Source organism: Triplophysa dalaica, chromosome 23, assembly GCF_015846415.1.
Source record: "Triplophysa dalaica isolate WHDGS20190420 chromosome 23, ASM1584641v1, whole genome shotgun sequence".
Lineage (NCBI taxonomy): Eukaryota > Metazoa > Chordata > Actinopteri > Cypriniformes > Nemacheilidae > Triplophysa > Triplophysa dalaica.
In genome coordinates this window covers 4,815,105-4,841,190 of record NC_079564.1, presented here as the reverse complement: position 1 = coordinate 4,841,190, position 26,086 = coordinate 4,815,105, and the positions used below count along the sequence as shown (strand labels likewise).

The following is a 26,086-nucleotide window of genomic DNA, read 5'->3' as shown; positions in this document are numbered from 1 at the left end:
TCTGTTTCATCTCATTTTCATAATCATAAGGCGTCCTGAAGCTGCAGCTGTGCCAATATTATGTGGGCCACACTGGGAGACAACATGATTATATTAGTGAGCAAGTGTCCAGGCCTGGGCTTTGCATGGCTCTGAATGAGCTTCAAAAATGGAGGCTGGAGACTCATGGAAATTGGATAACATTTTGAAAAATGGTCCCGGTTCTGTTTTCCTCCTCCTTCCCATGATTCCCTTGTCTCCGCTTTACAGATAATACAATAGGACACCATACACATGTGCTCTTTTGCAATAAAAATCCATTTTCAAAACAAATGCTTCTTTTATTGGTCCTGAAATGCATTTGTTCTGAAAATGTTAATGAAATTTCAGTTTACGCTCAAAATGGCATGATAGTAGAATTTGTTTTATTAAATCACTTTAAATGGATTTGTATGACATACAGGCAAAACGTCTGCCATGATCAATCTATTCCATGTGCAAAAGTGCCCAAAAACATAATTTCGCTGTCATCTATGGAGGGTATGGACGTTTACCACGTGATCACTCCGGAGTACGCCCTCGTGGGAGGCAAAACACTCAGCAAAATGACTGCTTACAATATCAGGAAATGCAATTCTGTGCAGCATTTCAGTGTCCAGGAACACATGATTCCTTTGTTAGTTGTATGGAAGACATAAGAATCACCGTTGAGTCCAGCTGATTGAAATTTAAGCAAATAATTGCGTGTTATAGTCCCGGTTTCTTTGTTTCTCATATTCTCGTCAGCCATTTTGCTGGGTGTTTTGTTCCCTCTAATAAGCTAGTGTTACAGCCAACACTAACTAAAATAATAGTTCAGCCCAAAATCCTGTTTTGGCTATTAATTAAGTTAATTTTATTATTTTATAAAGCAACCTCTTGTCTCAAATTGAATGGCTGGAAGATATTTATGTGAGGTACTTTTAACAATAGCACACAACCACATAAAACATTATGAAGAAAGCCTACTTTTAGACTTTTCGTTACTGGTTTTGTTTTGGACCGTCCGCTGACAGTGTGTATATTCAGTTTATCATAAACCTTGAAAATTGATCAACATGCATGTAGACTAATAGGCCGTGTTAATTTGCAGCACTGTACATCTCCCACACAGCTTGAAAACTGCCATAATGAAATTGTGTAGGCAATAAAGCCGTCAGTTTTATTTTTCGCTACAGTCAATATAATTAGAAATATTGTGAAATTCCATAAAACAAATTATGTTGACGTTTGTAAGACACATTTGTTATGACTACCAAAGCTTTTTTCAAAATATTGCACATACAGTACATTAGGCCTATCTGATTGACATTATAAAAGTCATAGCCGGTGCAAACACTGTCTGCTGAAAATATGCTGGTCACCTGCATGGTGTTCAATTCTACTGGTTTCTACTTGTTAATAGTATACTCAAAATCGTTTTTCATTATTGGTGTGCTCTTTTAGAAACAATATCATCGAACTTATGTACAGACCTGTGGTGACATGTATAGGAGCCCGGCAAGTTTTTCAATAAAGTGCTAAATTGGAGCTCTGGCGTGTTTCCCTCCATCGTGACATTGATTCTGCGCAGCTGGACTGAGGTGGCAGGCCTGTGTTCAGCAAACAGGTTAGACCCAATGACACGTACACAGAAAAATGGAAATCAATGCGGGGTGTTAATATTGCAAGAGCAGTGCTGCTTTTGTAATTAAAGAAAATGGCAGGCGTCATGCTGTCATTAATATAGAATTGCCGATCATGTTGAAACTGGTTGAAAAGGTCTATTAAATCTATAAATCTGTCATTTATTATTTTCTAGATTAGTCTTTGAAGACTTATAGATCATGCATTTACAAAACGGTTTGCCTAGCCTTTCGAAAAGGTTTTTACACTTGGTCAGTTGATCTGAGTGCTATAGATTGCATATACTGTACGTGCCAAAATGCATATAAATTGATGTATATCTGCTTTACAGTTCCTGAGCTTCTCTAAATAAACGTCTGAAACATGTGTCCTGAAATTTCATCCTCCCGTCAGATTGTCCTACAGGGCACACGTGATTTTTTAGCGCTATAAAATCAAAACCTGTTTTTTTGTCGATGTTGTGGTTTAGATTAAATACATTTTTGCGCTGCGGTAGGAAAATCTGAAAAGGTATGATAATTCGACAGAACATCGGCACTCGGGCATGGGACTTCTGAGACAGAGCAGATAGATCAAACTCGACCCCTGAGAGGTGCGTCATCTTGACGTTTGATGAAGACGCTACCAGCAAAGCTAGCATGGTGCTAACACGTAAAAACTCATGAAACAAAATATTAATAAATTCAAATACTAAATATCGTTTGTGTGCACCATGACCACATTCAATTTATTGATTGACGTGACTGGAACGCTTTGAGGTCGGATGTAGGACATCCCCCAGCTATGTCTGGAACATAGGAACAAGCAGATGCTTTCACAATGGGGTCCAGTCGACATGTTGATAAGAAACATACGTTTAAGTGGGTAGGCTATAGTTGAATATCTCACAAAACAAAGATAAAAACGCAGGCCTACCTAGCAACGTATTGGCATTAAATAATTACTGGTTTCATTTATTCTTGCTAAAATGAATGTTACCTGCTCTATATCAGCTTAGACTTGTGTAAAGGATATCTACTGTCATGCACCAAAATGGCACGATAACCAGTTGAGATTTGGCGATCAGCTGACAGATTTCTTATTTCCCCTTTGCTCAGAGAAATCCTCGAATCTAATTCCAACATGGCAGCCTCAGAAGCAAAATAGACCCAAGTGTTTGGGGAAATGTCATTTTTAATTAAATCCCAGGTTCTTTAAGATAAGCTGTTAGACTTTAATTTCACCTGGGGCATCAAGCATGGAGCCAAAAAATACATTATGTAAGTCTGCCACAGTCATTGATAGGCTATCTAACCGTCTGCTACATCAGGTTTGACTGGCTTGGTGAATGTTAATAGCAGTGTGCATGCACATTTTAATTAAGCAAGGAAATTATATTTACACTTATTTTTTAACAAACCAAACATGTTTGCGTGGTGTTTGTCTTATCACTTGCAGGTCTTAAGAGCGTCTATGATCTCTTATATGAATTTACAAACAGTCGGAGTGCATTTAATATTACGCAGGCGTACAGTAGATGGTCACCGAGTTTACAGTAGATCGTGTTTGTTCTCCCACACGCTTAGTTCCCGCCTCCATTTTGTCTCTGGTGCGTGTGTTTGTGTGTCTGAGCCAGAGAGACGGAATAACAAACAGTACATCGGGTTTAGTTTTTTACCAAAGATCGTCAGCAATGGACGGGTGAGCATGAAAGCACGCTTCATTCACATTTCTGAAACATAACCGCGCGCACGTGAAGTGTACGAGTTGCTTCACACTCGTTTAAATGCTACCGCTGCTAACAAGCTAGCGCTTTAATGCTTCAACAAACGTGCACAATTATAGTCATATAAACACCACTTTAAGTTGCTTGCCTTTTATACTTATGAGCGGAGACGAAAGCCCCGATTGATCAAATATAATAAAATACCTTAATATGTGACTGAACAAGCAAACGTGTGTTAGCAGAGGAGCTACGCTAACTTAGCTGTATTTGTTTGCGCACGTTTCCTGCACAACGTAAACAATCGAGCTACAGGTTTTGCAGTTTAACAGGCTAACGTTACCAATATTCTTAATATTATTTAATTGTTCTCTTTGAACTGTAAGTGTGTTGCTTATGTTGCAAGGGGGTTTCTTTTGTCACAGGCACATTAGTTTTGGTATCTGCAAATGCATCGAGACTTTCGTTTTAAGTAACGTTAACATCTCTTTCCTTTTGCTGAAATTTTGTTGAAAAGAAAAATCATCTATTACTTAACGTAACATCTATTTTAACTTGCTTTTCTCTCAAGGGCTGTGTCTCAAACTTTAGTGAGCTTACTACCTAGACAGCATTTATTTGACACCATACAGACTGCACACTATATTATTTCAAAGCTTGCCATCTTTGACATTCTCAAAACCTAATAAGCTCCCTATCTAGACAGCAGTCTGTGGACATCATGTAATAACCTATTGAGGTGCCTACCTAGACAGCATTTTGGGATAAGGGTGAGGGATGAAGTGTTGAAATGTTCATTGTCTTTTTTGTTAATCTTTTTGACCAAATCTTTCTTTGTGTTTCCACAGCATTGGCGATGTTACAGTTGGCGTAAAGGTGAGAATTGTTTTATGTTTTTTAAGATTAGGTAGATTGATGATTCCATGGATGGATGAATGGATGTTACCATAGTGTGATACTACTGTAATTGTTTTACAAAAGCAATAAGGGACAACATACATTATTAAAGAAACTTAGTTTGTTTAGAGATATCTTGCTATTCGCAACTCCTTTATATTAGAAATGTGATATTGATTAGCTCAGGGTTTGATGGTGAAGGGCCATGTGGCCAACCACTGAAATTTGACCCCATTGAAACCAGAACAATGCTAGCGTTCCCTTGCCATCATTGCAGATGGGTAATGATGCTGTTATTGACGTGTCTCACATTCCTGGTTTTACGCAAAAACCTGCCATGTATTTTAATTGTTGAGTTGGTCTGAATGAGAAGCTGTTATAGTGCAATGGGTTGCACATTTTAGGCGAATTAGCATTCTTATTGTTTGGTCTTGACACCATAGCCGCTTTCATTGGTCAAGGACTACCCCAGAAGCTGTCTGACAGACATACAAAGCAGCCAACCACAGCTCAGCTTTGTTTCCAGTTGGAATGTTAACGAATGCAAAAGACACATCTTTTGAAAATCCATGGGCAACTTATAACACAACAAAGACACATAAATGTGCATATTCAAGCCTTATGCCCCCTTTAACAGATCAAGAAAAGTGTCAACTAAAAACTATTGCCCTTGATAGATTATTAAATTTGAACAATATGAATAAAAATGTAATCTTATTGTAATGCTGGCTAGTTTGTAGACTTTCTGATAGATACGTAATTTGTCATCAAAGGGTTGAGCTTTTATTGTCCTTGTTTTTTAACTTATTTGCGTATTTGTGTCGTCAAAGCCACAAAAAAGACCTGGGTAATTTGTTTCTGAATGGATGAAGAATTGCCGATGCATTTAAGTGTATTATTGGATATTATGTGGCTGATTTTTCTGTCATTGAAAGCAAAGTGTTGTGAGGAAATGTGAAATTGTCCCTTATATATTAGATACACGCCTGTTATAGGTTCCTATCTCCGCTTTTCATAAAATTAGTCTGGTTGTAATTGAATGGGGGCAGTTTACGTCTAGGTAAGTTAGAGAAGAATTTGTTCTTTTTCAGAGATGCCTTCTGAACACAGCCTTTTTAACTCGGTTTGTTCGTCAAGAACAGAATTTTCCTCCTCGGGAAACAACGTTAACCCGCCTTTCGGGGAAACCGGGTCAAAAAAAGAAGCATTTAATCTCATTGCGTTGAATTTGAGGTTTTTTAGTTTTTCCTTTCTTTTTATGGGTTTTGGTGCTGGGCTAGTCTGTTACGGCTAGCTTTAAGATCTCTAAATTCCTTGTTTTGATGCGGAGAAGGATGGCATTCCTCTTTTTTTTTTTGAAGTTAGGACCAGAAAGCCCCTTCAGCTTTGAGTTTATTGCTGGCGTAAAAGCGCCGTCCATAAAGAACAATTAGGCAGAATTTTTGGCACAACCCCGAGACGGTCCTATTAAAAAGTTTGGTTCACCATTTGCCTGCTATGTCATTCGTCACTTTTAGCTGCATTTCGAATGGAGGGCCGATTGCCCCAACAGTGTGCCAGGGCCCTTAGGGGAACGCGGGCAGCTCAGAATGAGATGACAGCGTCTGACATATAAGACTCAACAAGATTAAAGAAACAATTGAGAAAAATAAGGGGGAAAGGCTGCGTTGTCATGCGTTTTATGCGCCTTGATTTTTTAAGCTGTCCGCGGAGAGCTGTATTTCATTGTTTGGTTGAGGGGATTTTGAAGGGGGGATGGCGTTATTGGAGGACAGGATTGTATCTTTCACGGCCTCTTTGTATGTCTCCACAGAGAGGATCAGATGAACTGCTGTCCGGCGTCGTGTATAACAGCCCCCCTTCTGGGCTTAGCAGCATCAGTGGTAAGTCCAAATTTTCCATATCACCCACCCGACCCACCGGTTATGTGAATTGCACATCTTATCACAGCTGATACAATATAGTTTCAAGGCTTTGTTTATTAAAGGATCTCAATAGGATTTCTGAACTAAACAAGAAATGAAAAAGGATATATTTGAGGACCTATAATATACGCCTTTCAGGTCATCTGACTCATCGTTAGAATAAAACGATTTCTTGTCATACCTACAAGAGATTGTTTTAGTTTATATGGTGTGTATCTACAATTCTCACATTCTTTAATTCCCCCCTACTCATCAGAATGTCATTCCAAACCGGTTTGACTTTCTTTCTTTTGCTTTACACAAAAGAAGGTATTTTGAAGAGTGTTGGTAACCAAACAACATTGGCCCCCATTGACTTACACTGTATGGGCACAAAACATTTCTCAAAATATCGTATATGTTTCACAGAAGAATGAGTCACAAACAGATTTTGATCAACATCAGGCTGATTAAATGATGGCAGAAGTTTTTATTTTGAGAGACAGTCGCGTTGATGTGCAATTCGTGTCTGTTCATCTCTCAAATCCTCTAAACAAGTAAAAATCCACTTTCCAGATGCAACGTCCAACGGCAGCGATAGCAAAAAACAAAAAGTTGAAGACCGAGTAGGTAATTCTTCGCCGTCTCGCGTTCTCCACATCCGAAAGCTGCCCAGTGACGTCTCGGAAGCGGAGATCATCTCCCTCGGACTTCCTTTCGGAAAGGTCACCAACATCCTCACGCTAAAAGGCAAAAACCAGGTGCGTGATCGGGCGTTCGACTGCTTTCACAGCAAACTTGATCATGTCTGTAATTTGGTGTGTCATGAGAGATTCGTTCACCTCTTGTCTCACACATATTCTTCAGGCGTTTCTGGAGCTGAGCACAGAGGAAGCTGCCATGACAATGGTCAATTATTACTCCGCTGTCACGCCTCACGTCCGCAACATGCCTGTTTACATTCAGTACTCTAATCACAAGGAACTAAAGACCGACAATTCAAACCAGGTAATGACTGACTGACATCTGCTTCAATGAAGAGATCAAAATCTAATAATAGATTTGATTTCATGGCCAGTATGTTTAACATTGTGTCTACGTCTTCTAGTCAGGTGGGAATCCCACGTCCAACTCGAGTGATGGTGGAGGTTCCCCCTCCAGTCCGGTGCTGAGGATAATCGTAGATAACATGTTTTACCCTGTCACACTGGATGTGCTTCAACAAGTAGGGAACATCACAGATCGGCTTTAGTCATAGATTAGACCTAAATTGAAGTTATACTATTGGATGATGTCTAGTTGTTGCTGGGTGTTAATTCTTGGATGTTTTTTCCCTTCTGTTGATAGCTCCTCAATGCTCTGCTTTCTCTGTCAATAGATCTTTTCAAAGTTCGGCACCGTCATGAAAATCATCACGTTCACCAAGAACAATCAGTTTCAGGCCCTCTTGCAGTTCAACGATCCAGCCAGTGCGCAGCAAGCTAAAGTGGTGGGTTCTCTGCGGTATAAAGCTCGTTTTTAAGTCCAAAGCATACTTCGGTTTTACGGGTACGCTAGCGTATACCTCCGACTACAAATATGGTTTGAGCTCTGTGATAGATTGGTGCCTGGTTTCGCAAAAGGTTCCGCCGTGTCCGGAGGCTATGATGCGCAGCTGATGACAATCGTGCACGAAGGCTAGCGCACACTTAGACCGAAGTATACTTGGGGTGGAGGTGCCACGTTTTCTCTACCTCTCTATCTCGCTGTCTTTCTATCTTTCCATATTTATTTTTCTAGGCTCTAGATGGTCAGAACATATACAACGCCTGCTGCACACTCCGCATAGACTACTCAAAACTCGTCAACCTGAATGTGAAGTATAACAATGATAAGAGCAGAGACTACACCAGACCGGAGCTTCCCGCTGGAGACGGGCAGCCCGCTATGGATCCGTCTGTGGCCGCTGCTTTGGGTAAAGACTCCAGCTCCCTGCTCGGTAAGATCCCAGGTATCTCACTTTTTCTATCTATTTTTTGTCACCTTATTTTTGTTTTCAACACGCATGTAACTAGGGATGAGGATTTATCGATTGCGGTTGCATTTGTTTTCACTTGAAGGGACAAGAAATGTTAGGGCAAGGCTGATTTATCCTTTTTAAAAATATATATGTTTTTAAAGAACCAGTTCACTGAACAAAATAGGAGTCATTTGTTAACAACTTTGTTTATAATTCTTATATTGTGTATTTTAAGAGGGTTTGTTTCTGGCTTTCTAGTATTTAAAGACAAAATGCAACCGGAGGTGAATAAGAGCCAATTCTCATTTCCCCAACCCTGCTTGTTTTGTTTGTGTTCATCATCTTTCGCCCGAAACTGTCATCCGTATGCAACGTGATTGTTTCGAGTGGCGCTGACCGAGGACAGTATTAAAATCAGCCTTACACAGACTCTCTGAATGGCATGAAAATGAAAATAGAAAGCCGTGTTTATGAAAGACAGAATATAATTAGAATGCGCTCTTAAGTACGGTAAAATGTCACATAGGCCCGCGTCTCCGAGTGCCTTTGCTGACCTTTTCTCAGAGATCTGCTCATAAGGCCTCTTAATTTAAAATGCAGTTTGACATTTCCCCTGCTACGAAATCAAGAAGGTATTTTATTGATATTAGGATTAAAATTATTAGGTTTTAAAATCCCACGTCATCTAACCTGCTCCCACTCGCATCAGGATAAAAAACTAATGTTTTACCTGCCTATTTTTGGCTGTCACATGGGCTGACGGGGATGTCTACTCATTTTTTTGCCACTCGGATTCTGCAATTATGTGTTCTGTTGCTTAATGTTAACCACAACTCCAGGGATTCAACAAGTTTAATCATTTGATAGAAACCCACAGGAGAATGAACTAAACTCTTTCAGTCCAAGCAATTGAACCAGTGCCATAAGAAAACTGGCTCTTGTAATGGCAAGACGAAGGCTTAGGTTGACAGGGAATGCTTGAAGTGATAAAGTGTATTCTTTTAATGCAATGCACGTTCCTCTTGAAAAAAGCCAAATACGTAGGTGTAAATGTAAAACTTGAATTCTTGTTGCCCCCTGTCCGATCTTACTGTCTGCTGTCTTGCAGGTGCCCTCAATCCGCTAACTGCCGCAGCCGCAGCTGCAGCTGCAGCTGGCAGAGTCGCTCTATCAGGTCATTCAGGGGCCACTGGGGTTCTGCTTGTCAGTAATCTAAATGAAGAGGTCAGTTTTCTATTTATTTCATCTTCTCACAATTACACCATGTGTTCTGTTTTCGGTTTATCATGTTCCATGTGTGAAATGAAGACAGAATCTCACTTTCTTTAGTTATACTTATTGCTGTTGTATAGTTGAAGAGACTCGTTGTGACTGTAGACTGGCTCTTTAAATAAAAACACACTTATGAAGAAATATACAGATTTCACCCCACATTTATCCCATATTTCACCCCCATATCTAAAGGAGAAAGTTTGACTGTAAGTTAGATTTTAATGCTTTCTGTCAAGCAAAATATATTTTGGGGGATGAAATATGACCCAGACATTTTGTCACTCCCTTCTCAGAAACCCATTGTGTACGTCATAAACTTTCACTAAACATCTCTTTCTCTCTGTTTTACAATATCTCTCTTTTTTATTCTCTCACTGAACGCTAGTGAATGGTGGATGTCTGCCCATGTGATTTTCAAACCAACAGATTTAAAGTGTTCTTCAAATATCACCTCAATTGTTAATGTGATTTTCTGTTTTCACACCGTAACTTTGAAAGATGGTTGTCATGTCCAGTGTTGAACCTTTGAAAGAAACCCTACAAACTCTGTTATGTTGTCTGCATGCTTCTTTAAACCTCATAACTCTGCTGTTGTTCATTGGTCATTATCAGATGCTCCTCTTTATTTTGGTTATGAACGTATCCTTACCCTGATACTGGGTATCTCCATTTGGCACAATATTTCGCTTCTATAATGTAGAAATGCCTAAAGCAGCCATTCTTGACCAAACTCCTGCATTACCTGTGTACTGACCTGTATTATATTTTTTGTCCCCCCCTTATTTATATTCTGCATTCGCTTTCTCTTTCCCCATTTTGTTTACACTGTCTCTCCCCACCCTTTCTGTTTGTTTGTTTTTTATACCTCACACCTTTTATTCATGCTTTTTTTTTGCTCGATTTTGATTTGTTCCTCGGACCCCTTCACTTAACTGCCCCGATCCATGAATCCATGACCACTTCACCATTCTGCGGGATACCACCCTCCGTTATGGATGATCTGTTCATCTCCGCTCTTCCTCGACTCTTCTATCTGTCCGCTTGCTCCTCTCTCCTTCTAAAGATGGTTACGCCCCAAAGTCTGTTTACCCTCTTCGGTATGTTCTTGTTAGCTCTACCTTTCTGTTTGTTTTTATTATTCTCATTTAAAGGTATTCATGTGCTTATTTTTATTTAAAGTCAACATGGAATCCGAATTACATCCCTAATATATATTACTGGTACAGCTCTTTTTTTGTTCATGTTCGTTTTTTATACTTCTTATTACGTTTTGCCTCTCTGTCGCCATCTCTGTTTGAAACATAACATTTTAGGTTACTTCACGTACGTACCTTTACACGTGTTAAGGTCAGATGACGTCAAACAGATATTCTCACGACATCAACTACTCAAATTATTAATAACTAGCATAATCTTACTGTTGTTAGTTGGGGTAACGCAACATTTTTAAAGACAGATTTTTTCATGTACTCTCTCAATAACATATTATTGTTTGTTTTTAACCAGAACAAGTTACAGATTGCAGCTCTAAGTATAACTTCTATCATATTAATAATAATAATGATGTTAACCTTATTTTATAGATTTGAAAGAAATGTTACAATTAGGATAAAAAAGTATCAAAATAGGTGTCGCTTATGTTTGTATAAAGAGTATAATCCTTTGTCAAACTTGAATTTAACTTTGTCTTTATTATAGCATTTCATGTTGACTTTAAATCATTTTCATTAACTTGCTTTACAGTGCAAGTCTTGCTTTATTTTTTTAGTTTCAGCTTTTTATTTTGATTTGTTTTAATGCATGTGATCGGTTGGTTTAGTTTGCACATTTTTTGTTGCATCTGTTATTTGTAAGTTCAATGTGAGGGTATATCCGGGTCTTCAGACCTGTCGTCAGGTTGTAATTAGTTATCTCTATTTTAATAAATGTTCTGTCACTCTGTCAGTCTATCTTTCACTCTCAGAGTCTCACTCGACGCTCTGTCCCCTCTTCTGCTTTCTCTCTATCTGCTGCCTGCTTTCTTCACAGGGGTTTATGGGGACGTGCAGCGTGTGAAGATTCTCTTTAATAAGAAGGATAGTGCGTTGATTCAGATGGCCGATATGAACCAAGCACAGCTTGGTAAGATTTCCTGTTAGCTGTATATATATTATATTATATTGATTCATGCTTGCTAAACAAGTTATTAAAAAACAATTCTTTCAGCAATGAGCCATTTAAATGGTCAAAAGATGTTTTCGAAGATTGTCCGCGTCGCAATGTCGAAGCACCAGACCGTTCAGTTACCCAGAGACGGTTTGGACGACCAAGGTCTTACCAAAGACTTCACAAACTCTCCCCTGCACCGTTTCAAAAAGCCCGGCTCCAAGAACTTCCAGAACATCTTTCCTCCTTCTGCCACGCTGCATCTGTCAAATATCCCGTGAGTAAAGCTTTCTTTGCCTCTTGTCAATCTTTGTGTCAGTCATCAGCCGCCCAAGTCATTTTTCTGTCATGTTTGAAGGCAAGACATAACTGAAGAAGACCTCAAAGTCCTGTTCTCCAACTCCGGTGGCACTGTAAAAGCTTTCAAGTTTTTCCTGTAAGTCTACGAACATTTAGATCTTCTTTAATGTTTATAGGTTAACTATCCTAAAGGATTGTAGAAATAATGAGCTCCTCAGATAATGAATACAGTTCTAGTTTGACTTCCTGAGGTTATGAACTGTGTTCTTTATGTTCTTTTATGTGTGTAATCGTGTTTGCTTGGGTGTTTGTGTCTGCAGAGATCACAAAATGGCTCTTATTCAGATGACCACAATTGAAGAAGCCATTCAATGCCTAATTGACCTCCACAATTACGACATGGGCAATAACCATCACCTAAAGGTCTCCTTCTCTAAATCAACCATCTAAAGGACATCCAAGGTCCATCTTCTAACTTTTTCCTAGCGTATGTTGACTGTTGAAGTACATCAGGGACCACAACTTGAGATTTTTTTTTCCAATTTTCATCATTCCTCAAAAAAATGTTTAAAGAGAATACTGAAATATTGTGGACATAGTTGACCCTCATTTCCCTCATTTCTTCGCCTTGGGTGAGACACATCTGCTATTCTCTTCAGTGGTGGACGGATCTTATGGTCTGAATCTCTTACGACAAGCAGAACACTGTGCCTTACAAAACCTTCATAAATCTTTTCATATCGAATTCTGCGAAGGAGAGAATATTACATTGTAAAGTTTTGTTAAGACTAAAAAACAAAAGATTTTTCCTTGTGTCTGATGTGTATAGTGTGTAATAGCCTTACAAACAGTTTCCCTTGTTTTTTGGGTTCATTTAGATTTTTGCATTTTTACATTCTTATTTGCTGTAAACATGGAGCCGTGAATTGTAAATAAAGTCAGTGATTCTCTGCTGGTCGCCATTGAGAAGTAAGACCTGAGCTCTACCCAACAATCCAGTTGAACCTTGAATGGAATGAAGGGTGAATGAAACTCGTTCGGGTGCTTTATTCCCAGTTTATTCCCAGGTTTATGACAGATGCATAGAAAATGCAGAGCATCTTGTTGCATTGCTTGGCAAAGGCCTTTTATATGTCAGTGTGTGATTTGGGACCAACGTCTGTGTGCCTAAAGTCTTAATTTACCCCAGGTTAAAAGAGCATTTCACTTCCAGAGGAAACTTTGGCGGTGTCAGCCCTAAACATCTTTGCCTAATTCAAGATAAGTGGGATGTGTATGATCCATACCTTTCTTTGTTCATATCTCTAGGAATGTATGATTCAGAATAGTTTTGATGTGGCACAATTAAAAGGATTTTTCTAACAAAAGCTGGAACGTCTGACTTTGTTGTCTTTGCTTTTTATACCTGTAGCATGATCAATAAACACTTCTAAAATTTCTCTTTCAGTCTCTTCGTTCAGCGTCACCCTTAAACATCTCGCTCTTACCAGAAAGATTGGGTTAGCATTAACTTTTGACCGTCCAGCTTTTAACAGATAGAAATCAAAACGATTTGGAAACATTTAGATAAAAAAATATTTCAATTTTTCACCAGTTATTTTATCATGTTAATCTTTTCACTTGTTGCCTATGAGTCGTCATTGGATTTGAAATTTTCTTTGCTTTTTAGCTCTATAGCAGATCTGAGCCATTTTTCAGGCTTGATGCTGTATTTCATGCACTGCTCTATATAAATGACTGGATTGCTCATGATCTCATTATACTGAAGCTACCATGCGGCCATGTTGGTATGCCCAAACATTCTGTTGAATTATCAGGGAGATATCACATATTAATGATGAAACAGTACCTTACCAGTCCCTGTTTTTCTAACCGAAGTCTCCCAGTCCATTCTTACAACACAATGTGCATGTAAATGTTTAGATATTTAAAGTCAGGAATTTTCCCATCTGAGTGTGAGTTACATTCATCTTCATTACAGTAGTGTACATAACAGTTCAGCAGCCCGACGAGACATCTCAACATATGATAAATGTGTTCATTCTAAATACAGATAAATACAGTATGTTCTTAGTCACAACGTTTTATACCTGCCACTACAACAGCACGGCAATATACACTCGCCTTACGCATGTCTATACATCGCGATTTTGCCCAAAATAAACATAAACATTGGAAAAAACATCAGAAGTAACAATTAATTTAAACATACAAAAGAAAACGAATTGTGCACATGGTACAGTGCAAAATGGATTATTTTAGATCGTTAGTTTCACTAAGTCAAGGACCCCCTCGGTCATTTGGGGATACCAACATGGCGCCACGAACACTTCCTGTGGCTTCACCTACTGCCGTTGGTTTAGTGTTCTGCGTGCAATTCAGCAATTTATATAGATCAGTGATTTCATATCTATCTCATGTTCCATGTTTTACTGCCATTGCATTAACAGCCGTTGCAAAAATAAAAAGACCACTCAAAATTTTCATTTGAAATCAGCATTTTCCATTTCAGTTGAATTTCGACACAATCTTAAAAAAGTGACAGAATTATCCAACAGTGACTGAAAGCATGTCTAGACACATGAAAAAATCGGTGTTGTCACAGATAAACATCATTTTTGAACTTTTCCTAAACACAGATACAAATATTACTGTTGCATTGCTTAAAAGTGAATATACACCTCTGAAGACATAGCTATGTGTATTATATTGTATTTCTGTCAATAGATCCTCTAAATAACTGCACACTATTTCATTAAATTGATTGTTTCTTGTGGACTAAATGGTACTTTACATTTTTCTAAAGAAAAAAGCTTCAGAGAATTTTGTCCGAGCACTAGTTTTCTTTATTCTGTGTTTAACATCTACAATTATAACCAAATTGACTATTGGCTTGTTTTCCCTGCAGTGAACTATTTGACACCGAACATGTTTTAGTATAGTAAATAGTAAATGAGTTTGAACGCATCCTGTACGTAAATTAATATAAAACGTCATTATTTTCCAATATTTTGATACACTTTTTGAATAATACACTTTGTTGATCTGATTTCATTGCTTACAAAATGCCACTAAATGCAGTCAGTCCCTAGGATCAGATCTGACAAATTGAATGTAGTGCTGTGCAAAGACTCTTCACTTTCAAGCCCTCGGGCTGTCTGTCTTTTTCATCTGAACTGGCATACACACGGGTGTGACTGTTTATTGTCTTTGCCTTAAACAAAACTTTTTTAATTCCACCCTTCAGCATTCCTTCGTTTTCTGTTTTCTCTACGTGCCGCTATTGGGTCTCTGTGCTGGATGGTCGTGCCGTGATGGACGCCCTGTCTTGCCTTGTCTGATGGAGACAATCCTCTAGCCTGCTTCAAAGTTGGGTACCGGATGCCGCAATTCATCACGGTCCAGACGGCAGGATCGCTTCACGCTGCTTTTATTTTGCACACTTAAATCGAAACACTAGTGTTCTCGATCTACCTTTATAAACAAAAATGACACAATAAATCAGAGCAGGGACCCAGACCGAATCAATACCTCGTCTGGAGTTTGAATCATGTGCTCCAGACATCTGTATCCACCCGCCATTACCCGGGCACAGGGGAGGGTGCGTTTTTCTCCTGGCCTTCTTTTTAATACAAACCCTGATGTGAAACCTTTGGTGGTGTGATGTCTCAATTGGAACCGGTCTAAACTATCTCTGTTTGTCTGTTGATGAAAGTTTTTAAAATTCATGCTAAAACTTTGGAAAATATGCACCATGTGCCATTCAGATGCCTTTAAGAAACATGGATGGATGAAAAATGATATTTAATTAACATACTCAGATGCATTAAAGCTTAAAGGAATGGAGAGGTTCAGTTCGAGTATCAACAACTTTTGTGGCGTAAATCATTTCTACTTTTTTCTACATTGGAGGCAACAAACACACTGCTCTCAATAGAGCTTGACTATAATATTCCTTTAACAATCACGCTAATTCGCGAAACAGATTGACATGACCAGCAGTGATTTGAATGCTCCTCCAAGCAGCGAGAACCTCAATTCGCCTTGGCTTTAATGGAGATCCAGTGGAACGCCTGCTGTTGTTATATTGTATTCCATTTACTAAGTTCCCTGCTTGATCATCTGTGCTAGAATAACTGCTAATCTATAATCGCTGCAGTCAGGCGAGTCGGCTCGGCTCTGTTAAAGGGCCACACCGTCTCAATACATCACCTGCTCTCATAATCTAAACGTGCGTCAGCCCTGTTGCCCCCGGTGGTGTGACATCTAATTCAGCTCGGGCCCTCTGATAATGACAGTATCGATTCAGATTTTATGTGGTTTCTCTCTCTTCGGTGCACACGCTTGTCTTTTTCATTCTTGCTCATCGGCCCATTATGAGGGTTTTGTAGGACTGTCGTAGGCTATTGCCAATCGTAGTGGTTTGAAAAACCCCTATCTGCAAAAATATGCCTGTTTGCATTCAATTTGACGGAGTTTAGCCAGAAAGCATTGTGTGGTACAGGAGGATTTAGATGAAATTACACAGGAAAGAATTACCAGAATCACTTTCTCAGCGGTACAAAATAATTGCAGATTATTTCTGGATATACTAGAAAATGAGTTCAGTTTTCTCATTTAATAACAATAAAAATTGAATCCTATTGAATAAAGTCTGTTTTCTGGTACAGATTGTAAATGACATTTATCACATGCAACTTGCAGGGGACACTTTTCATTTGTTAGTGTGTTCACTAGGATTCAAACCCATGGCATTTGCATTTCTATTGCAATTCCAATTGAGCTATAATAACAAATCTATATTTGCACACAAGCGTAACTCTGAACGCATATTTGTGCATTACAAGCTGCTCTACAACTATGTGGTTTGTGAGAACTCTAGCGTTACTTATGTTTATGACATAAATGCATACTAGATTTTTTTTAAAGAAAACAAGAGTTTAAAGATCAATTCCTTTAATATCTGGTTTAGCCCTTATGCTGAAGTGGACAGCTACAATATCTCTAAACCAAAACACATAGGCTACTGCACACTCAAGTATTTTTTATAAATGTCTTTTAAAAATGTAATAATGTTTTGAAGTAAACTGTTAAGTAAATTTTGAAATAAATGAATGAATGATACATTTTACTTCACTACATTATAAAGGATATCATACTTTTACTCCACTACATTTCATAAATGAATGTTTTTTTTTCTTTTAAGAATAATAATGAAGTGCATTAAAGTCTTTTTTCTCTATGTTTTTCAATTTTAAACGTGGGAAAATACTAGATTTTTAAAATTTATGTATTAAAGGTAAATGTAGTAGAGTAAAATGAATGATTTATGCTTTAAAAGCTATAGTGCGGCCATATTTTCCACAGAAAACCACAGAAAGTACAGACACTTGAAAAATACTTCAATTCTATTATCTCTAAATAAAATGCATCAGTGCAGCACAGAAGCATCACGTTACCCAAAACATATATTCCTCTCCTTTGTGAGTATAGCTCTTTTGTTGTTTCTGTACAGCCTAATTTTTTTTTTCTATAAAGAAAACTTTGCTCTGTATACTGGTAGGCTTTGTGAGACCAGTTTTATCGCACTTATGCTTTTTTGTCGTCCAATTGTATGTCGCTTTGGATAAAAAAGTCTGTGGCATTTCATAACATACATACCTGTAATTGAATGTAACATTTTTACAACCGGACATTCAACGCAAAAATGTTGGCTACCATTTCTTTTGATGGGAGGATGATCAATACTTGAAAAGAAGAGGGCTTGTCATGGAAGCAACTTGAATATCTTACGTTTTTTTCAACTTATCAAACCCGACACAACATTTTTGTATAAATAATTTTTACAATTGCATCATGTATTACATTGCATGAATTTTATAAAAATCTGTTAATTCATAACGTTAAATCACCACGTAAACTTGTTCTGCTTGAGTTTCGTTTGAAATTGTACAGCAAATCCTAAAGGGAAAGTTCACCTAAAAATGAAAATTCTTTCATCATTTACTCACTCTCAGGTTGTTTCAAACCTGTATACGTTTCTTTGCTCTGTCGAATACAAAGAAAGATATTTGGAAGAATGTTCAGCTTTTTCAGCTCTTGAACATCATCCACTACCACAGTATAACAAATATTGTACATTTTAAAAAAAAATTAAACATTTTTGAAGAATTTAGTACAGTTTTGGTGCACCTTTGACTACCATTTATTTTCCCTAGTGTTCATCAGAACAAAGTAATTTAAATAGATATGAAATGACATGAGGGCGATTAAATGATGACAGAATTTTCATAATTGGGTGAACTATCCCTTTACAAACGTCTAATCGTTTTTTCACGCGTTATATCTTAATGAACCAATGCTTTTCTTTCCATTAGTGTGTAGTCACTAGGTTAAGCTCATCTGTCCTCCGAGACTCAGTTTGATCACCATCTTGCGTGTCTGACTCCAGGCCACGCTGCGCGTTCGTTAATGCTCGCTGCTTCATCGCAAAAGGTGCAAATCTCGTAATCGTTCCCTATAAGCCTATAATTAGATTCTCACTTAGTCACAGGCACTCTTGCGTTTGTCCTCCCATTCCCGAGCAGATACGTTGTGCCCTCTTGGTCCATCGGCTAATGTCTCGCAGAACAAATCATGATGTTTCTGTACCACGGCGGGGTTTCGGCGATCTATGGCTCGCTACGCTACGCTGAGAAGGGGAGCGGCGTCGCGCATGCTAATGAGCCAAAGCGGACCTCAGCCGCTGGGTTCGCATCCCCCATCGCGGTCCGTACCGCTATCTTCCTCCATCTCTCGCGCCCGAGCCCCCCTTACCGCGGTCAGAGAGGAAGCAGGTGGATAGGTCAGAGCACTAATGAGATGTTCAGGGAGAAGACGACAGGAGTGTGCATGTGTAAATAATCTCTTAATTACAGGGCCATGCGTGGCGGACATAACTCTTCGGTGTGATATCTTCATTTTCTTGCTTTAAACAACGCACCCCATCCCCCTGCAGTCAGCCTCCAGTTTGAGGCAGGTTCACAAAATCACAGACGATTATCAGAGATTAAAGGGAAGTCTGCAGTCTATCTGTATGAAATGGAAATGTACTTGCTATTATCTGTATGCAAATTACAAAGGTTTAAGGATGGTTTGAACTGTATGGAAGTTGGGTTATGATGGAAAAAAGTACAATTCTTTCAACATTTATTCACCCTCTCGTCATTTCAAACCGTTTGACTATTTCTTGTCAAAATAATATATTTTGAGGAACGTTGGTAACCAAACGACGTCGGACTGCACTGACTTCCACTGTATGGACAGAAAAACGATCAAAATTTCCCCGAATTTCTGTTACACGTGGAAAAGATCAGATATGAAATCGCTGGTAAACCGAGAAAATTCTTGCAGATTTGGAATTCTTTCTTTGAATATTTGGAGGGTGATCACTGATCATTGAATTCACCGGTCTGCCCAGCTAGTTGAAGTTTGTTATAAGAACGTTCCTTAGAGGTTTTTCATGCTTTTGAAAACGTTTTAAAAACATTCAAAATGTCTACGTTTTAAGAACGTTCCCAGTTAAAAAAATTAACCATCTTGGTGATCAGTGTTTCCTTGTCCCGTAACTCTCTTATGTGAGATTAATCGGGGAGTTGCAACTGGGTGCATGTTATGAACTGTTATTGTGGCAATGCAATGAGAATCTGATCCAATGGCATTTGTTGGTGGACATTAAAACAACCGTTAGTTGGTGGTTAGATTAATGAATCTAATCTGATTAGAGTGCTGTGCTGTTGATCTCAAAAGAAAATGAAAAATTGTGTTTTGTTTGCAATTTGATGTCTACAAGTGAGATATGGATACAAATATAAACATAATCTACAAAATGACTTAGACAAACAAAGACATCAAGAATCAGGGTATGAATCTCAACAATGGTGACAACCAACTAAACAAAACAGCATGTCGCAATGGATGCTGGGTAACATCTTAGTACAAAAATCGTTCTTGATACCCAGCATGCATTGCAGTAGATCTGTTTATCAGAATAAGTTTGTTGATTCTCACCATTGTTGAGATTCATATCCTGATTCTTAAAATCTGTCTTTGTCTTAATAGTGCTGAAGTTTTTTTGCACCCTCTTTTCACAAATCTCCCTAACAGTAAAACGTTCTTTCTAGGTTAAGAGCACAAATTACAATTAGTATTTATACTGTGGAGCAATCTACAGTAGAGATGATGCTCTTAACTCTAACCAATAGACTATATTGATTTAGGTTCTCATTGACTTGCCATAATAACAGTACGTTACCTACACAGAGCTGCAAGTCACCAATCAATCTCACACATGAGAGATAAGGGACAAGACACCTACTCAAAGAAACACTGATCACCATGATGGTGACTTTTTTTAGCTGGGAACATTCTTAAAACATAACAAAAACTAATCATTTTGAATGTTTTTAAAACGTTTTCAAAAACATGAAAAACCTTTACTTAACGTTCTTATAACAAACTTCTGCTAGCTGGGAGGTCAAATGCATTATAAATGGTGGTACTGTGGTTTATACATGGGGCAATTATTTAGTCCTTCCTCTCTTTATGTTTGGATGATTATTGACATAGTTGTTTTATTTTGAAGTTATGTACATCTTTCTATGCACATATGCATGTATCCATATTGTTTCTTTGTGTATGTATGATTACTCGCGCACATATGTGTATATGGGTGTGTATTACCAGCCCATTCGCACCAATTGTGTTTAATTAACGCGTGCTGTGCATTATCGTATAATACGGACTGCAAATTGCAATTTTGCGTGCATAAATACGCCTTTTTTGTGCGCATATGATACGCCAATTAGTGTGTTTGCATATTAAACAGCAATTTGTCTCATTACCCTGTTCCCTAACCCAAATCCTAAACCTAATGTTAGCGTCCGTGCATATTATAACATCTACCCTAACCCCAACCCAAACCCTAAACCTAACATTATTATTTTAATTATTTTAGTGTTTCCTCTTCATGTACGTTTTAAAATGGCTGCTCTCCACCCAGGTACAAGCAAACATTGGCGTATCATATGCACGCAAAATCGCAATTTGGCATACGTATTAGACAATAATGCAACGGCGTGTTATTTATACGCAATTGGGTGTGACCAGGTTGGTATTATTGATGTATATTGCATATCCTTGATATTCACAATTTATTTGCTGGCAAGGGGTGGGGGGTTGTGTACATTTGTAAAGCTTTAAATAAAGTATAAAAAAATTATAATAATCCTCAAATTTCTTTTTTATGTCATATAACCCAAGCTGACAGGAGCATCACTGTTGACAAGATCAACACAGAAGATGCTGACGGTAAATCGTGCCAAATATAAGGCAGCAATTCTTGAGGGAAACAATTCCAGGTGTACATGTTTTTATGTTAAAATATTCTTCTGTTGTTTTTTAATACATTTGTATTAGCATCATGGCAATTCACCCAAGTTGTTAAGTAAATTTAGAGTTGTAACTAAACTAATTATTTTTCGAAATTCCCCACAGAGGTTAATTTCCAACCTCCTGTAGCTTCAGCATCTTTGTGCAGCCTACTGTAGTTTATATACGGCGAGGTTATGGAAAAAACTTTGCATATTTGAGAGGGCACCACAAACACAAATCACACAGCGTTGAGCTTTCTTGGTAGAATAACGCTTCTAAACGCAGGCAGAGAGGAATCCTGAATAGGTGCATAACCAAACCCCTTCCAGCAACGCAATTTACAGAAGGTCAATGGGGTGCAGATGCAAAGCTGTGAATTTTCTTTTTTTCATCTGTTCCACTTTAATGCCGGCAGCAGAATGCAAAGCGCTACTCTTGTTGCTGAAGGTAAATTCTGTCTTGCATAGAATATATAATAATGTAAGACTCAACAATGTATTACGAGATATGAGTAAAGCTTTAAGCTTTAAATGTGCAGACAGGTCCTCGTGTCGTCTGTTTGCTCGTGGCAATAGGGAGAGTTTCTTTTTGCCAGATAACGCATCATGTGGTCTGGAGTGGTCTGTTGGGGTCAGTGATTATTTTTTATTATAGTGTTTGGTTTTTAAATCTTTTCTTTTTAAACATGTTTTTTATTGTGCATTCCAATTAATATCAATCAAACTGCAGTTAGTTTGTTTTGATTTAAGCCATAATAACAAAAAATACAGCTAACTAACACAATAAAAACATGATAACAAAATAAAAAACTGGATTTTTGAAAAATGTTAATCTCATTTTTGGAACCAAAGGATTCATTTGCAAAAGTTGATTTTATGAACCATCTTTTTCATACAAAAAGTACCACTGTATTAAAGGGGTACTCCATCCAAAAATGAAAATTCTGTCATGAATTATACTCCCCCTTACCATAGTAGGAAGAATTAAAATAGTAGTCAAAGGTCAGGATTGTCGGACTAAAAGCTCATATCTCCCAAACTGGCATTTTACAGAAAATGTGTTTAATTATAAAAAATAAGGTGACACGACCTTTCCACAAATTTTCTGTTCTATTTTTTTTTATTACAACAAATGACAAACATTTAGGGGACCAATAGTGATCATTATGGAAAAATAGACCCAAAAAAATATTAATAATGAAATATAGGGATACGAGGGTTCAGTCAGTACATAATACATGTTTCCAAAATCTTGTCAAAATAGGAAAATATTCAATGTACATTGACTATGTCTGTTTTAAGGATCATGAATCATTGTTTTCATGGCTAGTGTCATAATGGCAAAAAATCTTTTTATATATATATATATATATATATAATTTGAGTTAACTGCGATCGATCAGAAAATAATGTCATGTGATACCGTACAAGAACCACAATATAAGGGTTTTGTTTCACTGTTAATATTCAATGTTTTTGATTCACGGACCATGTTTTATTTTAAAGTCTAGTTTATCTCCAGCCCTGCACACAGGTTGCAAAAAACCTTACTGCTAATTGGGGATTACGGTCTTGATTCCAGCAAAGGGCTTTATTTAACAAACAGGTTATTACAGGCATAATGACACATGGCCAGTGAGTCAGGGCTTCTCTCTGAGGATTCGTCTAGCACTGGAAATGACATCAGTGGAGGAGATGAGGTCACAGTAACTGATCTAATCTCCCTAAAGGATGCTTCAGTGAGCAAAAAACAGGCTCATCACTACACTCGCAGAAGTTCCTCACAATGCTGAGAAATGTATATATATATAAGTTTTTCAACACAAAAATAAGCTGCGTGTTTAGCTGAAGATTTATGTGACCAGGCATGTATAAGACTTATTTTATTAAAGACGATCAAATGCCTTGCAGGATTAAATCTACATTGAATATTTATAAGACAGCTGAAATGGGTCCCAGGTGGTTTTTGTCCTTTTATTTTCATAAGGGAAGCTTAATTGGTGCAAAAAAACTTGGTGTTGCTTTTTTAATGTTAGTGAAATTTTTTTCATTTAATGTGTTGTTTAAAAAGTGTGTTTTGTCAGTAAAGGGGGAGGGATTCCTTAGAGACAGATTCAATAAAAAAAAATGCTATTTAAAACAATTCTGGTATAGAAACAAAAAGCTTACATAAGACTGGACACTCATCATTGATTATTTACAATTATTTGCATTTTTAAAGGTCATTCGCTGTGAGTTTACTGTAAATAAATTTGATATCTACTCAAGCACCAATAGCTGTATGAATGCAGTTTCCACTCGGCTGTAAAAACAGCACATGCAGCATTTTTGATGCCATAATCTTTTGTGTAATGGTGCATTGTTTTACAGTATTGATCTTTTCTTCTGGTTAATATGTTGTTCCTTGGATGTTATTTTCAGAAATTCAGAGATGCAACAGTATAGAAAACAGCATTTATGCACCTTGCAGATGCTTTTATCCAAAGTGACTGTATAGTGAGTGTGTGTAGTGTATACACTATATACTTTTAAGCATACCCTATAGAAAACAAACGCTATAATCTTGGTTTGTTCGTGTCATGCTCTCTTGCAGCTCCAGAAACTTGTAAAGGAGATAAAATGTGAAGGTTAATGGATGAGAGTGTCACTAATGTCAAAGGGCTAGTTCAACTTAAAGAAACCTGTTTGACTTTCTTTCATGTGTAGAACACAAGTAAATAAATGGATGCATGAATAAAAAATGCATCTTTTATTTCCTTAGAATTAAAGTGAATGGGGACTGAGTGTTTTGTTATGAATATTAAAAAGAAAGCACTATTATATTAAACAGCTGTTAGTCTTATATCCATGCATAGCATTGTGGCGTCGTTTGTGTTCCCATTGAAGCAATTTTTCATTATTTCTTTTTTAAAACATAAGCATCCTTCAAGGTCCAAACTCTTAAGAAAAGCGATTGCTGCAGCCGAAACAAAGAATTGTTGAATTCCAGACAAGCATTGATTGAAAAAGCCAGAGTCTTGCACATATTCAGTTTGCTCCTGAGAGAGAAACCGAGATCTGTGGTACTCGGGCATTCTGGGAGCGCCCCGCCGCGTGGCTCTGGGCTCAGGGTTGTTTGTACACAGGGTAGGGGAGATAATCCCAAGGGTATTTTTTTCCCTCCTACAGGTTAAGGATACAGCCTTCTGTCTCTCTTTCTCTCTCGGTGCAGAAAGGATCAGCAGAATCGGTACGTGCTCTGGGTTTCTCTCGCGTAGGGTCATTGAATGCTCAGCAGACACTGGCTAGTATTTCCACACAACATTGCGTTCTTTCCTGTGGTCGGTAATGGCGCACATCTCATTTATCTTTTACATGGACGCCGTTCAACGCATGTGTTAAGATAAAGGTTTGGTTTGCAAAAAACGCTTTTCTCTACCATCGCTTTTGAGGTTGTGAGTTTGCGAACTCCAATTGCATTAGATAACATGACTAACATGGTGTGTTGCTATGGTATTGCTATAGTGGTTACTGCATATAGTATATGTTTTCATGTTGCTGTGAATTCTATTCCCCAGATACGGTTTGGTAAGTGTCTGGAATCTATCATTTACTGATACAACTTTACATAAAAAACTATCAGCAGACCTGTCTTCAACAAGCCAGATTATTTTGGGGAATGTAAGCATAACTCACATGCCAGAATAGTTAAAAGGATATTTCGGCCCAAAATGCTAATTATTTCACCAACTCACTCTCATGTCATTCCGAATATGACGTTTTTTCCTATGCGGAACACAAATAAAGATATTTTGAAGAACGTCTGTAGCCCGAACAACATTGGCCCCCATTGACTTCCATTGTATGGACACAAAACCACTGAGACATTTCTCAAAATGTCTTCTTTTGTGTGCTATTAATAGTACCACTCAACTCAAATATACTTTTACGTTTTACACTTCTTTCACAGTCCCATTTTAAAGGTCCAACTGAAGCAAACCATAAAGCCTGATCCATCTCCATTAACCCACCCAGACTGCACCTATAAGCTTGTTTTGGCCTCTGCTGATACTGCGTGTCAAAGAGGTCCATTTGCCATCTGAGGTAATCGCCTCCATTAGCATTTATCAGTGTGTCTGTCCGGGGACCACTTTACAGACATCTGCTTTCTGTAGTGCTCTAAAAGGCTGGCCGCTCCGCCCCACAGGACACGAGAGCACCGGTGCTTTGCGCAACCATTAATTGACGTCTTTCAGGGTTTGCGAAGGTATTAGCGGCTAAACCGCCTTTCTACTAAAACAATCCTCGATTCCTGTTTCTTCCCCAAAGGGTGGGATTGAGCCCTAATGGGAGGGGCCCCCGGAAACTCTGCACTCTCCTGTCTCTCCAAACCCAGCGTCCCTTGGCCCTGTCACGCTCTTTGGATAAAAAAACAAGGCCTTTGGCAAATTCTGGCAAATTCCAGAAGCTTTTTAATGGTGCATGGTTCCACAGCCCTGCCAAATCCTTGACAGGGTGGGCTGATGCCAGCTTTCATGAGGCATGGTGGCATTGGGCACGTTTCCGAGCAGGGCCCACTGGCAGACTGGAAAACTTAAATAGCAGAATATAGGACATATCGACAACGTTCCTTTGCCAGCTGTCTCCGGCAGAAGAGTTAAATGTCTGTCTGTACAAATGAAGAATGCTTAAAAATCAGTTGCTTGTGAATTATGCACAAATATAAGGGCTGTTCCAAGAACTTGTGAGCGGGCTACCTAGAAAGGACCTTAAGGCATCATCGGTGTGATACAGGCATAAAGGCAAGGGTGTTTTTGGTAAGACACTTGTCCAA

General features: G+C 38.2%; 1 protein-coding gene across 3 annotated transcripts; it reads left to right on the top strand.

Moving 5' to 3' along the window:
• The first annotated feature begins 3,133 nt into the window (after nt 1-3,133).
• On the top strand, nt 3,134-13,302 carry ptbp2a (polypyrimidine tract binding protein 2a). Of its 3 annotated transcripts, none has more exons than XM_056738279.1 (14): nt 3,167-3,324; nt 4,195-4,222; nt 6,057-6,126; nt 6,724-6,908; nt 7,015-7,155; nt 7,256-7,372; nt 7,526-7,636; nt 7,927-8,125; nt 9,255-9,370; nt 10,482-10,515; nt 11,447-11,539; nt 11,624-11,840; nt 11,922-11,999; nt 12,184-13,302. In XM_056738279.1, the coding sequence occupies exons 1-14, from the start codon at nt 3,317-3,319 to the stop codon at nt 12,311-12,313; spliced, it is 1,527 nt and encodes a 508-aa protein (XP_056594257.1). In that variant the 5' UTR covers nt 3,167-3,316; the 3' UTR covers nt 12,314-13,302. The 3 variants fall into 3 exon arrangements, 2 of the variants coding, with proteins under 2 accessions (XP_056594257.1, XP_056594256.1); XM_056738278.1 differs by having other exon boundaries at nt 7,927-8,137; XR_008905466.1 differs by lacking the exons at nt 11,922-11,999; nt 12,184-13,302 and having other exon boundaries at nt 3,134-3,324; nt 7,927-8,137; nt 11,364-11,539; nt 11,624-11,763.
• Nucleotides 13,303-26,086: the final 12,784 nt, after the last annotated feature.

Excerpts from the sequence above, each read along its gene's own strand:
- ptbp2a (XM_056738278.1), top strand. Across the intron at positions 4,223-6,056 it reads ATGTTACAGTTGGCGTAAAG|AGAGGATCAGATGAACTGCT; the intron begins GTGAGAATTGTT and ends ATGTCTCCACAG. Across the intron at positions 11,841-11,921 it reads CTGCATCTGTCAAATATCCC|GCAAGACATAACTGAAGAAG; the intron begins GTGAGTAAAGCT and ends TCATGTTTGAAG.